At 39.8% G+C, this 14,826-nt stretch overlaps 1 protein-coding gene across 2 annotated transcripts in view; it reads right to left on the reverse strand.

Annotated features, from left to right (window-relative positions):
• cdkal1 (CDK5 regulatory subunit associated protein 1-like 1) overlaps positions 1-14,826 on the reverse strand; it is a 419,123-nt gene that overhangs the window by 229,273 nt on the left and 175,024 nt on the right. For both annotated transcript variants that reach the window (XM_057341126.1, XM_057341127.1), the window contains exon 8: positions 13,429-13,532. In XM_057341126.1, the coding sequence (XP_057197109.1) occupies positions 13,429-13,532 (104 nt within the window). The remainder of the gene's footprint in view (positions 1-13,428; positions 13,533-14,826) is intronic.

Raw genomic sequence — 14,826 nt, forward strand, 5'->3', positions numbered from 1 at the left:
GTGTTTAAAATGGTCTTCTTACCTTACCTCGATTTTCAGCTGTAAAATTATTATAATTATGTGTTTATATATTTTATAATAAGTTGTCAGGTACATTTTCATGGGAAATGTGGTCAATAGGGTCAACGGGGGCCAGTGTTGTTTGGTTACCAACGTGAGGATGGTAACATACAGGTCAAAGCAAGTCATACAGGTTTGTAATGACATGAGGGTGAATATATGATTTTTTTTTTTTTTGGGGTGAACTGTCCCTTTAACATCAGACATGTAAAGAAACGTACAGTAACCTTTGATGGAGATGGTAATATGACGATTCAGACTGCACCTTTAAACAAAGCTAGCACACAAACACACGCACACACACATAGCAGCACGTATGTACAGTTATTTAACGTGCATCTGCTTGTAAACACAGAGTTGCGCTTCCGGGTTGTCAGTCAGAACGCCGGTGTCTGCCCCCAACGAATGCTCATGCGTCGAAGTGCTTGCCTGGAAATCTCTCGGATGTCTTTATTTGTGTTCCGAAGACGCCGGGGGGTCTTAAAATATGTAGAACGTCATGTGAGCGAGTAATAAAATAACACAATTTTGATTTTGAGATGAACTTTTCCTTTAACACCATATCGATGGCAAAAGCTTCAAATCAAGGGACGTGTAAAAATAATATAATATAGAGATTGACTTGGAATAACCATCTGGTAACCACCAACAACACCTATGACTGTGGCTGTGAATTTTGCGCTGGCAAGCACAAAACTCTAGTTTCACACAACTTCCTGCAGTATAAGAGGCCCATGTGGCTGCTGTTTAGCTCCTGGACTATTAAAAGGGCTGCAACTCACACCACCATGTGCCTCAGAGGATGTGACAAACACACACGCGCACACACAAACACACCGCATCGGCCTCTCTCGCAGACGCATGCAAGCTTTACTGGCTTGTCTATTGTGTTTTAAAAGTGCGTGCCAAGTTCGAAAGAGTGAATAATTAACTTACAATTTCAGATGTACAATGTAACAATGAGTTATGGGCTCTCTCAAGCCAAGATGAGACGGCTTTGTGTATATTAACAAGCTACTAAATGCAGTCGCTTTCAACACGCTGTCATTAAGACACTCTGCAGATCTACTGCAACATAGAACGGTCAGCAGCACTCTTTCGTTAACTAAATAAAGAGGGCTTTTAAAAGAGAAAGATCAGAAAGACAAAAATAGAAAGAGAAACACATATATAAAGGCAGATGTATACTGTCAATCCAAGGCTAATGCTAACAAAACAAAACCAAAAAAATCACATACGAAAACAACAAACGTTCAAGATAGCAAATATATCAAAGTGGTATCTGGAACGACATGCATAGATTTAATCCTATGTTTCTACAAATTTCTATATTTCCAAACTATTTGGGTTGATTGTAGATTTTATGTTCAGTGCTGGAGAGGACCAGCACATCTGGAGGCATTTGCAGTCTGCACAAAGCAGTTTTTGGAATGGGGGTCTTTGGCCTGGCCCGTCATTTCCCATGTGTGTCTCATTTACTGCTAAGCACCCAGACCAACCAGCAACGCAGAAATGAGTAAACAAAGCAAAGAGCGAGCGAGATGTAGAGAGATAGAAACCGAGGCGTTCACCCAGTCTGAACCTGACTGGACTCACAATCGGTTCACGTTGGAAGTGGAGCTCTTGGACTGGACCCAGACTCAACTCTCAGTGGACTCCGCTCGCACAGGAGTCTGCTTACACCACATCTCATTAGTCTCACGTCCGCAGACAAGCTCTAAAGCATTATGACAGCACTTTACCACTTGTCCACTTACTCTCAGTGGAGCATATAGTGAACCTATAGACTGAATATCTCAAAGCTCTTAAAGAAGCCAACAACACTAATGGTGAGCGCTGTGTGACTCACGTAGCTTTGTGTGTATATAGCAAACAACCAAGACCAGGAAGTCCTCATTGTTAACGTTACCCAGAATGCCCTTTTAATGACTGAAACATGGACATTGTTTAATGAAAGATGATGACCCTACAAGATGACATATTTTGTTGCATACAAGCAACGAGAGATGCTTAAGTTCGATTCGCTATTAGGAAATCATTACTGGAACTTCTTTACTGTTATAATGTAGTCAGTAAGATCCATCACTTATGTGAAGAATAAGGCGCATCCAGAGTCTGATTCAGTCTAAACCCTTCAGATATTTCCAGCCTTAAGCACATACAGTCCGAAATTTTCGTATACCTTTTTTCATATTGGTTATCCTAAAAATGTGTCACGCACAGAAACCTTGCACACTGTTTCTCGTCACTGCTTTTTCAAAAACGGACTTTCGTTTTGTAGATTTACTTGTTGTCGGTTCCGTTGGAAAGTTTGATTGTCGTTGATTGTCTGCCATTCTCCCTACATTGACACAGGGGACGTGAGCACGTATGATGTCTGCGTGAACAGGGTGTGCAGTGGTATGAAAAATACATTGGCTGAAAATGTACACATGACCAGTCACAGCGTTTGGCCAGAACGTTTTGATTGAGCGAACGTTTTTTGGTCCTACGCCTTTCACAGACAAAATATAATCATAAAAATATTATTTAACCACTATACTTCTTGATTGCTATCAGGATGTAAAGAGATTTCCAACCAACATGACAAAAAATGTTTCTGGACAATATCACCCACTCTGCCTTTAACTGTCTGTAAGACCTCTCTCGAGCTCCAAATGCGTCTTTTGTTTTAATCAGTTGTGTTGCTGTTTTTGTTACCTCTGTATTTAAAGAGTAGAGCGTCTTGTTCACACGCTCCTTTGCTTTCATATCGGAGTGGGAGGTTTGCGGCTTTGACACCAGTCGATTACTATTCCGAAATGGCTTCATTCATCAGGAAAACAGTATAACTCCTTGAGTCTTTTCACCTGCCACTGTCCGCACGTGTGATTGTGTGTGTGTGCGCGAGCCCCGCTTTTGACACACAGACATAGGGCAGCGCTAACAGAGACAGCGCGATCAGATAAAATGTTAATGTCATTCATTTTTATGTAAACAAACGCATATATAAACACAATGACGATCAACGTTAAGTTTATATATCGCGCGATAAATTGACTATCGCGACAGGCCTAATAGGCTACCTGTTTTTCACACCCACAGGGCTGTAGAGTGCGACCAATTTGGTCGCACATGCGACCTTATTTCTTAATGGTACGAATAAGAATAATCTGAGGTCGCACCGATGCGACCAGCCGTTCGAGGGAGAAAAGAAAAAGTCTCCGCGACTCTGAAAGTCTCCCTGTGATTCAACAACACACAAATTAGGCCCATATCGTGGTCTAAACCAATCAGAGATAGTGAAGGGTGGACCCCCCTCTGATTAGCCGTGGTCCAGATTTTCCTGTACGTGTGTGTACCAGAGTTCGTGTTAAACGAAAATTCTCTGAAAGTGACAGAAAAATCTGAAGGCCGTCCGTCCGTCATTTTGACGGATTACAATGAGGGCAATTTGTAACTCCCCGTTTCCCTTCATTAGAGCCTGATATGCTCGCGAAGGGACGTGCGTGTTTTCACCCGTCATTGTTACTGACTAGACATATGTGATGCGATCTGGGAAAACCCGTCGGATGTCACGCTGGGATCAAATTAAACCACATAACATGAAGAATGAAGGAGTAGCAATGCACATTTCCCGCCATTCCTGTGTAAACTACGGCATGCAAAGTTTTTTATACAATGTTTTCGTGAGATGACAGAGCTCCCCGTCTGCAGCACCGGGAGTTATCCGATCGCAAAACATACAAGGGATGATCAAAAGTCCAGACACTATGCACATGATAAACAAAGTAAAACTTGCTTCACTGCTTATTAGTTGTTATCTGTAATGTTTGCGAGTTTCCTTGTGTAGTGATAATGGCAGAGCTCTCGTTCTTTAAGTGTGCCCTGCACCATTTTCCTTACTTTCATTTTATTCAAACGGTTTTGTACAGTATTTTTAGAGTTTTTCAGTAACGAAGTAAATTTACCTGAGTACTGTACTTAAGTACACTTTTTGAATATCTGTACTTTACTTGAGTATTATTTTTTCTGAGTACTTTTACTTTAACTTCACTACATTTGAAAGACAAATATCGTACTTTTTACTCCACTACATTTATAAAAAGATCCAAAAGTAGAAAATGGTTTCTATGCAGCGGGGTTTCCTGTGTGCGCAATTTATCTGGCTTGCGATCTGCCAGGACCTTTTATTGTTGCCAAGTATTTCAGTTTTTCTATGCTCGCGGTTTTCCGGCAAGCTTTGAATGGCCATTTGGCAGATTTTTTTAACGCAAATCTGGCAACTCTGGGATCTTCCCGCTAAACTAATGTAAACGTAGGCGCTGATACACCGTTGATAGCGCTCTAAAAAGGTAAATAGAACAATAAAAGACGAAAAAGGCACACGTTAAAGTGTGGTGTAATCATCTGTGGGTTACGATCAGTCAAAGATCGTAGAAACATTGTCATGAAAATGATCGGCATAACTGCTAAACGGTAAATAAGCATCACATACACCTTGAGCTACGCGTGCGTGTTAACTTCTGATCTGCTGCTGTATCATTTAAAGCGATTTGGAAAATGAATGATGTTTTTACTGAAGTTACTATAGTTTAAGTATTCCTGTTGAAATAAAAACAATAGAACCCTGCCCAAAATACAACAGAAAATGTGATGGATTTAATGGTTATAATGGGAATTGTACTATGGATACATGTTGTCTACTTGTGTGTGATGGATTCTATTGGTGGGATGGTAAATCCTATTGGAATAAAACCACAAACACACTACAAAGAGGAATTTAATTAAAAAATCTCATTCGAATTCTTTAGTAAAACCACAGCAACTAAAAATACCATAGTTTCATTATACTAGCTATAGTTTATGTTTGTAGTTAAATTATGGTAATACAAATGGTAATAAATCCAACAAACACATGGCTTCTACACTTAACTATTTACAAGAACCTTACTACTTACTGGTAAATTGCTGCTAAAACTGGTAAAGGGAATATACAAAATAAAAGAACACTGCTCATAAATACATATAGGCCTAGGGGCTAATGAGGATAATTAGGCTAAATGATCATACAGGATTATATCTAAACGAAACATATATGTGCTAAACATATGAAGCTCTTAAAGGAGTTCCTCACTGCAAAATTTGCCCCCATTAACTTTCCATAGTAGGAATAAAAACTACTATGGAAAGTCAATGGGGGCAAATTTTGAAGTGAACTACTCCTTTAATACCACTGATACTGTGAGCTACTCAGTGTATTCAGTAGGTCGCTTCAGAGGCATAAGGTATACGACAATAAAACAATGCATAACTGACATAAAGGAAATTTAATTTTAATACTTGAGTACTTTTAAAAGCACGTACTTCTGTACTTTTACTTAAGTAAGAATCTGTCTTTACAACTTTTACTTGTAGTGGAGTAATATTTGACCAGTAGTATCTGTACTTTCACTCAAGTAAGGAAGTTGTGTACTTCGTCCACCTCTGAGTATTTTTATAGACTTCAACACTGGGAAATGTTTTTTTATTAAATTGATATTAGAGTAAGTCTTTTACTACTCTAAAGTGACTTTTACTTGTGATACTGGACTGTTGTGCTTTTATTTTCATCACTTAACTTTAAACCCGTTTTCCTCCAAATTCCGTTCCTGAAAATCATAGCGCTTCAGCCGACCTCAGCCATAACTTTTGTTACATACACAAGGTATGAGCAAAATAAAAACTGATTTGGAAAGGGCTTGAATATGGTATCAAAAACTGTAATATATAAATTTGCACCATGTGTTGGGTTTTCCCAGATCGAATCACATATGTACATAAACATTAAAACATAAATATATAGATGAATATAAACAACAACGGCTTTATTGGGCATTAGGTTGTATTAAAATACAAGTTCTGAGACACAAGTACAGCGTGATGACGTCACGAACATACTAATTACAACCTAACGCCACCTTGCACCATAGTGACGGGTAATAATAGATTATTACGGATTTTTTACGAGCCTGTCAGTCAAAATGACGGACAATAAAAAAGTCTAGCGCAACCTCTGGTGTGTACGTGTGAAAATGTGTGTGCTGCAGTCAGACAGAGAGGTGAGGAGCCTATAGGCCCGTCAGTTAAACAGAGTGGATGTAGCCGCGGATGATGAGAGAAGATGAAAAGAACGATTGACAACTATTTCGTGAATAATGTTAAGTTAAGGCCTGATCGGTCCGAAAATAATAAGCAATGCTCTGACACGGAGCCATCAACCTCCCAGGTTATGTCAAGCCCTGGTCCATTTATCTTGAGATGTTTTAAGTTTCAGTTCAGTGAAGCACGTTAAGCACCAACACTTTTTCAGTAAGTTACCTTTCTTGTAGAATTGTGCTTCACATAAAGAACTTTATGTTGACCAGATTGTTAGTTAATCATGTACAAGTCAATTTTGCCTATATGGACAGCGATTTTAAAAAAAGTGAACTGGTAAAACTGCGGTGTTAAATGTGATGCGGTCGAAAATTTGGGTGCACCTAACTTTTGTGCTTTTAGGCGCACCAGTGCAACCAGTGCAAAAAGTAAGTCTAAAGCCCTGACCCATCTGCCGCCATCCATCCGTTTAGTTAGTTCTCCCGTGAAACAGTATTTCAGTTTAGCGAATGGATCGACGGAGACCGCGAACGGACCTTGGGTCTCCTGGATTTTGGTAATGTTGCCCAAATTATATTCTGTTTTTGTAATCCACACTTTGAGCGCTTTTCTACCATCATGCCGTTACAGTTATGTTGTGTGTTATGTTAACAAGTTATGTTTCGACACAGCACGATTACAAACTGTTCTCGGCTTGGAATTTTCTGAATGGTGCTAATGAATGCGCGCAGAGGCGTTATAGCTCAGTCTCTTGTGTTACCAAGGCAACGCGTGACGCGTTTGTGTTTACACTCTAAAAATTTCCGTTATCAGCCCTGCGGTGGAAAATGAAACATTTACAGCAACGAGAACGATTCGGCGTGATGGTGAAAAAGCGTTCTTTGGTTCTCATACAGTACTTTGTGCTGTGAGATGAAGTGCACTGAGATGCCATCCTGGATTTTGGCGCTCGTTTGTACGGAGTCTCTGAATTGTCAAAACACCTCTCAAAATGCTTGTCGAATCATATCGAAATCGAAAATATCAGAGACAGTGTGTAAATGTGATTGACACAACGTGAGTTCGTATTTATTTTTTAACAAGTGAAAATTTTGGACGCAAATTTTGGACTCTATGTGCAATTACTTTTACTATTCCACTGATGCCAGTGATTTGTGAGGTAATTAAAAAAAACGTCTGCGAGTGTTTTCCTGAAAGCTAGTAAGATCGAACCTATTCTTAATGAGGCCTTCTTGGTGTCCGAATGGCTTAGAAACCATGAATTAATAAGAAGTGAAAGAGCAGAATAAATGATGTGTTCTTAAAGTGCCATATGAGTGGACGAGCTTGTTTCACATGCTGTCAATAAATTCGTCTTGGTCTGCGCTTACCGCACTGGTCAATATACTTCCAACAAAACCTTGAAAGTGAAGACAAGCGCAAACACCATTAAGACTGCGAGGCCCAAAGCTAAACCTAATCTTAATATTTACGATTTCACCATATGTAATTTACTTTTTTTCATCAATCTAGTTTTGCTGAAGGACAAATGAGAAGAAATCGGAGCATCTGTTAAGTGCACTAGGGTCATACAAATGTTTCCCACATCTTTGCAAGGGTTCGTATAAAGGATTGCTTTAAAAAATCCACTTTTGGAGAGCCTACAAAGCTTGGGAAGAGTGATGCAGGAAAAAAGGTGTCTGTCCAGACCTCACGGTGATGAAAGGAAAGCTGGCGGCTAACGGTGTAAATCAGGAGGTGCTCTACATATGGACGCCTCTTGATACGATACAGTAATGTACACCCCCTACTGCTGGGTAATTAATGTGAGGCTTTATTTCCATTTCACAGCTAAACAGATGGCCAAAGCCAGCAGGGGTAAGACACAAATCGGACCCGATCAGAACAAGCCCCGTGTGTGTGTATTTAATCATTCTGTGGCCAATCAGCTAATGATCGTCAAGAACATGATGTGAGAATACAGCACCTGGACTGTGATGGGTATCTCAGAGATGGGTGTAGAATTTACATTACATTGTCAAGGAAAGCAAAAGCATACATGGTTTAATCTAATTTTGCAGGCATTAAGAAACTATGCTGTTTACGTAAAGATTTTGCATCGTATCGGCGTTTCGTCCACACGGATCCGGCATTTTGGGAAACCGCTATTTTTTTAACCTGGGTCTCAGAGTGGATAAATATGAAACGCCACCCTTGCGTTTTCGTGTGTACAGCCGATTTGTCTTCCTCTTCACAATACCCCATAGATTTTCTATTACTGTGTGTTACACAGTAATGTGTAACACACAGTAATGTGTTGGTCAGCAGCAGCAACTTTATGGAGATGCAGATTTCATTTTCCAACAGGACTTGGCACCTGCACACAGTTCCAAAGCTACCAGTACCTGGTTTAAGGACCATGGTATCCCTGTTCTTAATTGGCCAGCAAACTCGCCTGACCTTAACCCCATAGAAAATCTATGGGGTATTGTGAAGAGGAAGATGTGATATGCCAGACCCAACAATGCAGAAGAGCTGAAGGCCACTATCAGAGCAACCTGGGCTCTCATAACACCTGAGCAGTGCCACAGACTGATCGACTCCATGCCACGCCGCATTGCTGCAGTAATTCAGGCAAAAGGAGCCCCAACTAAGTATTGAGTGCTGTACATGCTCATACTTTTCATGTTCATACTTTTCAGTTGGCCAAGATTTCTAAAAATCCTTTCTTTGTATTGGTCTTAAGTAATATTCTAATTTTCTGAGATACTGAATTTGGGATTTTCATTAGTTGTCAGTTATAATCATCAAATTAAAAGAAATAAACATTTGAAATATATCAGTCTGTGTGTAATGAATGAATATAATATACAAGTTTCACTTTTTGAATGGAATTAGTGAAATAAATCAACTTTTTGATGATATTCTAATTATATGACCAGCACCTGTATTTGTCTAGAACTCATTCATTAAACACTTTTTGAACTCTACTGATCCACATTTACCAAACTCAACTTTCACATTAACAGCTCAGCCGAATAAATGGATGAATAAAGTGAATACATACTGCTACAGTGAATGCATCCAATGACCCTGAAGAGTGACAGTGATGGAATGCGTGAAGTCTCGCTTTGGCGGAATACAGCGAGGGGCAGAAGAATCAATGGATCTACTGCTGATGATTAAACTCTTAATGAAGACGCAGAAGGCCAAACTCTACCGAGCGCTTACACAGATACACACGGAAGTGTTTGATTTTTACTTTGATAGACTTTCAAACGCTTCCGTGTGTATCTGTGTAAGCGCTCGGTAGAGAGTGCAATGCAATGATCATTTCACGCGCTTCCGGGTTTGGTTGCGCAAGCGCTCGGTAAGGAGCCATTAGAAGACATATCCGATGACCTTAGAAACACAATAGCCGATCAGAGGTCTTTCATAATTTGCTCAACAGCGCTCAAAATGATAGCGGGAAATGCAAGTAACGTCACATTTAGTACCGACTGGTACCGAAATTTGGTATCGTGACAACACTAGTGTGCTTTAAACATCCGACACGATATGACACTCAGTAATAAACAGTAAGTTGTGTAAAAGGCACAGCAGAGAAGTGACAAGACTGAATTATCTTGAGAAAGATTAAATAACATCTGTATTAAGAGTGCATTTATATCTAGTAGTAGGTCAAACAAAACAAAAAACACGTTATGGATGGAAAAATGCCAAACTACTAAACAAAAAATATATTCATTTTCATCTTATATCTTGACTACATGTAACTTCTAGTGAAGGGCAGAGAGAAGGTCTTAATAAACCACAGCAAATTACACCTTTGGCCTCACACTTATTTTGGTACAGTGACTTTTCAGGAAATGACACGCATGCATCCAGTTTGAAATGGCAGAAGATCTTTGCTACATCAAATAAAAATGAAAGAAATCTACAGAAAACCCTTTCTCAGTTCAGCGCAAATGAAATAAATCTTCACTTTAGTTACACGCATGCACCAGGTTAGGATCCATTATGGGTTTGGTGGAAGGAGATGAAAAGGTTTAAGCGAATATTGCAGCAGGTCTCTCAAGTCCCCTTACGAAACAGAGAAAGAAGAGGCAATCGTAAAATGTTTTTTGCCTTTGAGGCAGGAGATACATTATTCACAAGATTATTAATGAAAAGCTTTATTTTGTAGGTACCGCTGCGGTGTTGAACTGCGAGGCCTCCAGCTGGCATTTCAGACTCATTTTCTGTTTAACAGGCATCTCTTAACCTCCATCATCTCATGTTAGAGGAAAACAGCCTGGCTGCGTAAATATCTAATGTATACAGGTGTTGCTCTTAATTTCCACATTCATATTTCAATGAGCATGTTGTGAACCGAGATGATTTACGTGTACTGGCCGTGCAGGCGTGTAATGTATGTTGCACGTATTGCATTAAAGGCACTGGCGGGTATGATGTGTAGCAAACCATGAGTTTTATTTTATTAGCTAATAGATGCTTTAGCATGCAAGGCATTTCTCTCTTACAGGTGTTAGGAACAGCTAATGGTTTCTTTTATCTGGCCGAATATCTCCTGTTGCTCAACCCCAGGTAACACATGCATGGAAAAAAATGTAGGTTTGCTGTAGATGGTTTCACATCTAGCAGATGTGTAAAGGTAAATTAATAGGTTTTTTCAGCCACATTATGTTTGCCTATATTCAGAATAGAATACTGCAATAATATAAGAATATAATTTTGCAAAAATAAATCCAATGAATGTGTTTAGTGTATGGCCAAAATTACTAGCACATTTGTCATACTATATTTATTTTTATATCTCATAAAACACATTTTCATTCAAACATATTTTAAACATGGTTTTACATTCCCCAAAACCAAATAGAAAATAAACCATGGAAATCCATGCATGCATGGGTTAACAGAATAAAGTTTCAGTAAACATTTTCTACAATTTGAATACAATTTTGTGATCAAGACAGACTGAAATGCATGTCTTTAAAAGTATTATGTTGACCTTAAATATATTCTTATTTAAAATACATATACCGAGAGCACTCAAACAAGAACGACAAAACACAGAAAAACAGTCTAAGATCACAAAACCACCCGTCAAGTGTGTCGACTATAATAGTCATCCTCAAATACAGATGCACAAATCCACAAACACATGCAAAAGTTGCTCAATGCAGTTCAAACGTAACAATCTGACAATCAACCACCTCAAACTTCCTCTTTTCACAGGCTTCTATTCTCTCACTATAGTAGACCACCAACGGCCTGTTGCCCCATACTTCCACATCTCTAACTGCTGATGAGCCACGAGTTACACACACACGCACACACAAACAACTAATTTCAAACACGATCATGAAAACGTTTCAGTAAAGTGACGCTAAACTTTTAAACAATAAATCGATTACAAAATATATCTTAATGGCCAAAAACCTGCAATGCTCACTATTGCCTGATTGTATACCGGCATCATAATCAACAAATACATCATCATTATTTGATACGTTGGTCAATCCTGTATGGAACACACAAAAGTATCCTGCAATCCGCCAAAACAAACGCCAAATCACATTTCGGCCCTCCCATTCAAACACTGCACAGCTCAAAGCACTAAACACAGTAATGCCGAGTGTGATTTTCTCAGTGATCAAACAGTACAGACAGACAATTGGGTCTGGGTACACGTCTAATGTATGCGGCTCTTCATAATAAAAGCTCTGATGAAGCGAAACAGCTCTCCTCCAAAGTAGTACACAATCCATCAATCCAATCCATTCAAATCCCATCCAGGAGAGAAAGGATCAGGACCGTGTGTGTGTGTGTGTAAACATGGCCCGCAGCTCAAAGCAGATGCATTGGCACATCTGTTGATGGCCATTATCTCCAGGACCAAAAAACATAAGCATATGCCTGAGAAAAAAATAAAGCTGCCTGCATTTGGTCCCAATCGATACACTGTACAACTCAGACAAAGTGAGTGATTTCACCAGCTTTAGCAATGAGAGTTTAAAAACACATCACTCTTTTAATCTGTTGGCCATATAGAGAATTAACTTTACAAAACCTTACCAAAATAAACATTACAAGTAAAATAGCACTCCCAAAATGGGCCAAAGGAAGCATCTTCTGATTGGCTGGTTGAGTGTTTGTGAACAACAATGAAAGGGATTTTAAACTTTATCTGCCTGGTGACGAATGCTATGAGTAGTGCACCTGGTGTAATGGTACTTCACAATATTATTTAAGTATTATTTTTGTAGATTTTGTACTTGAGCGCTATCAAAACATCATCCTTGACCTCTCAATTGCATAAAAATACACACTTTAAAAAACCTAACACACTTACTATAGACCTTTGAAGTATTTATTTTAAAGGCTATCATGACTTAAAGGTCCAGTGTATGAAATGTAGCGGCATCTAGCGGCGAGGTTGAGAAATGCAACCAACAGCTCACTCCACCCCTCCCTTTCGAAGAACTAAGGTGGCTGACATAGGACTAAGATGTCACGTTTCCGCTTCTTTGCCAAAGGAGATAATGCATTTACGAAACGTGCTTTCATAGAGCAGCTTGTCCATTTAGGGCTACTGTAGAAACAACATGGAGAATTCCATGTAAGGGGACCCGCGGTGTATGTAGATACAAATAACTCATTCTAAGGTAATAAAAACATAACGCTTCATTATGTAAGGTCTTTATACACTTCTGAAGACATAGTTGTGTATATTATATTGCATCTCTGTCAATAGATCCCCCAAAAAACGACACATGGGATCTTTAAATTATTATTTTAGACAAAAAAGCCTACAGTAGGTTTAGGAGCAGTAAAGACTAGAGTCGGGTGGACTGGGTTAAGTCTGTTTACGGAAGTCCTGCCACTCGGCAGCCATGTTTGCAATGCCTCTGGGCAGCTATTTACGTCATAGCAAGTCAACAGTCCTATCTACTTGAATGGGGGAAGGCATATATTTCTAAAATCGCTGGCAAAAATCATGAATAAACAGCATATTTCCAATCAAATTGCGCTAAAAATCTTCTTTTTCGAGGTCGCCTCATCTGGAAAGCGCCTCACGAGAGCCATCAGTCTTTACTGATTGACGGTTGGCTTGTTTGACCATAAGGCGGGACTTCCTTCGATAGAGCAGCCATATTGAGCGTTGCATTCCTCGCCATTCATTTTAACAGCAGTGGCGCATCTTGTTAATTTGAATATCCTTGGTTAAACATAAGAAAAAAGCCAGTGCTTGGACTCTGGACTCACCCTGGAAGGACTGTCTGGCTCTCTCAACAAGCTCCTCTATGGGGTAACTGGCCAGATCGCCTCTGGCGTGCTTGGTTTTGCAGTATGTGCAAGCATTTAAACAGCTGTGGAAGAGAGAGAAAGGGTAGACATGATCAACTTTAGATTATAAACATTGTAAAGCATTTTGAGAACATGAGATACACAGAACTAAGTATAACAGATATCACGGTTCCTTTTAAAAAATACATGTTTATACTCTGCGAAAACTGCCAAGACATGTCTAAGTGTCTATTTGACCCCCAAAAGTCTAAAACATTGGCGTTTACTGCATTGTTAGCTACAAGAAATGATGTGTACATAACAACCATGAAAAGAAATGCATTTGTCATCAAAGTGACATCGGTTTTGTCTGCATGAGTTTGATTCATTGATAACAGTGTAGTTCTTCTCTATGCACTTCTACAGAATGCTCAGTAACAGGTTGGCAGTCTGTGTGGAAGAGGTTTGTTTGCGTGTGAGCTTTGCTGAATTAGCTCCGTTGAGAGCCGAACAGAACTGGTGCTCTGAGCTTTGTCCGGTCTTTCATCACTACTGTCAATGAAGCTCCGTCCAGCCGCTTTCGAACGGCAACTGAGACACTGGCTCTGCCGCGGGCCAAATCTCTGACAGGGCATCAAGACGGCATCCAAGAGCTCAGAGAGAGAGTTCAAAATCCTCGATTTCCACGAGGAGTATCATTAGCCTCCAGAAAGCCCAGCATCCAGCGTTGCCTTCCCTCCAGTGACAACGCTGAGAAAAAGTGCTGAGCTAAAGTACGAACAAGATTTGTGGAGCTCACCTGCATTGCGCCTTAAACCACGTTTCAATGGAGGGAATATAATTGCCGTGGTTTAAGCTGGAGCTCGTTTGTGAAAAAAGTTTCACAATGTAACCACAAGTTCAAGAAATTCAGAAACACAACCAAATGCAATAGCCGATTCACACCAATGACAATAACAAAAAAAAAACATCTCTCGCTAAATGATAAAACAGCCACTCTAAATCCGTTCAGATTTCAAGGGCACACACATGTTCAAGCTTAGAACATCCCGAAACATTCTCCCGAAATTGTTCTTTAAAAAGACAAACAGCTGAATAAAGAGATTCTTGTAAATGCTACGGGCGTCTCCCTTTGACATAACATGATCTTTAGCAGGCAACATCTATCTCCCAGCACTTTGCCAAATTAAACCAGCCATTAAAAGAGAAGGATAGGTCACATGACTCAAGCTCAAAGAAAACAAGCGCAGATGGGTCCCTTACATACACTCATTCGCACGAGAGAATGTTCTGGGTGCGCTTGAAACCCCCTCGACTGGGAACGGGGCCGCACCAGGGGCCCTCTTTAATGTGATATGGCCCAGCAAAATGGATCAA

Source organism: Triplophysa rosa, linkage group LG8 (genome assembly GCF_024868665.1).
Source record: "Triplophysa rosa linkage group LG8, Trosa_1v2, whole genome shotgun sequence".
In the NCBI taxonomy this organism is placed as follows: Eukaryota; Metazoa; Chordata; class Actinopteri; order Cypriniformes; family Nemacheilidae; genus Triplophysa; species Triplophysa rosa.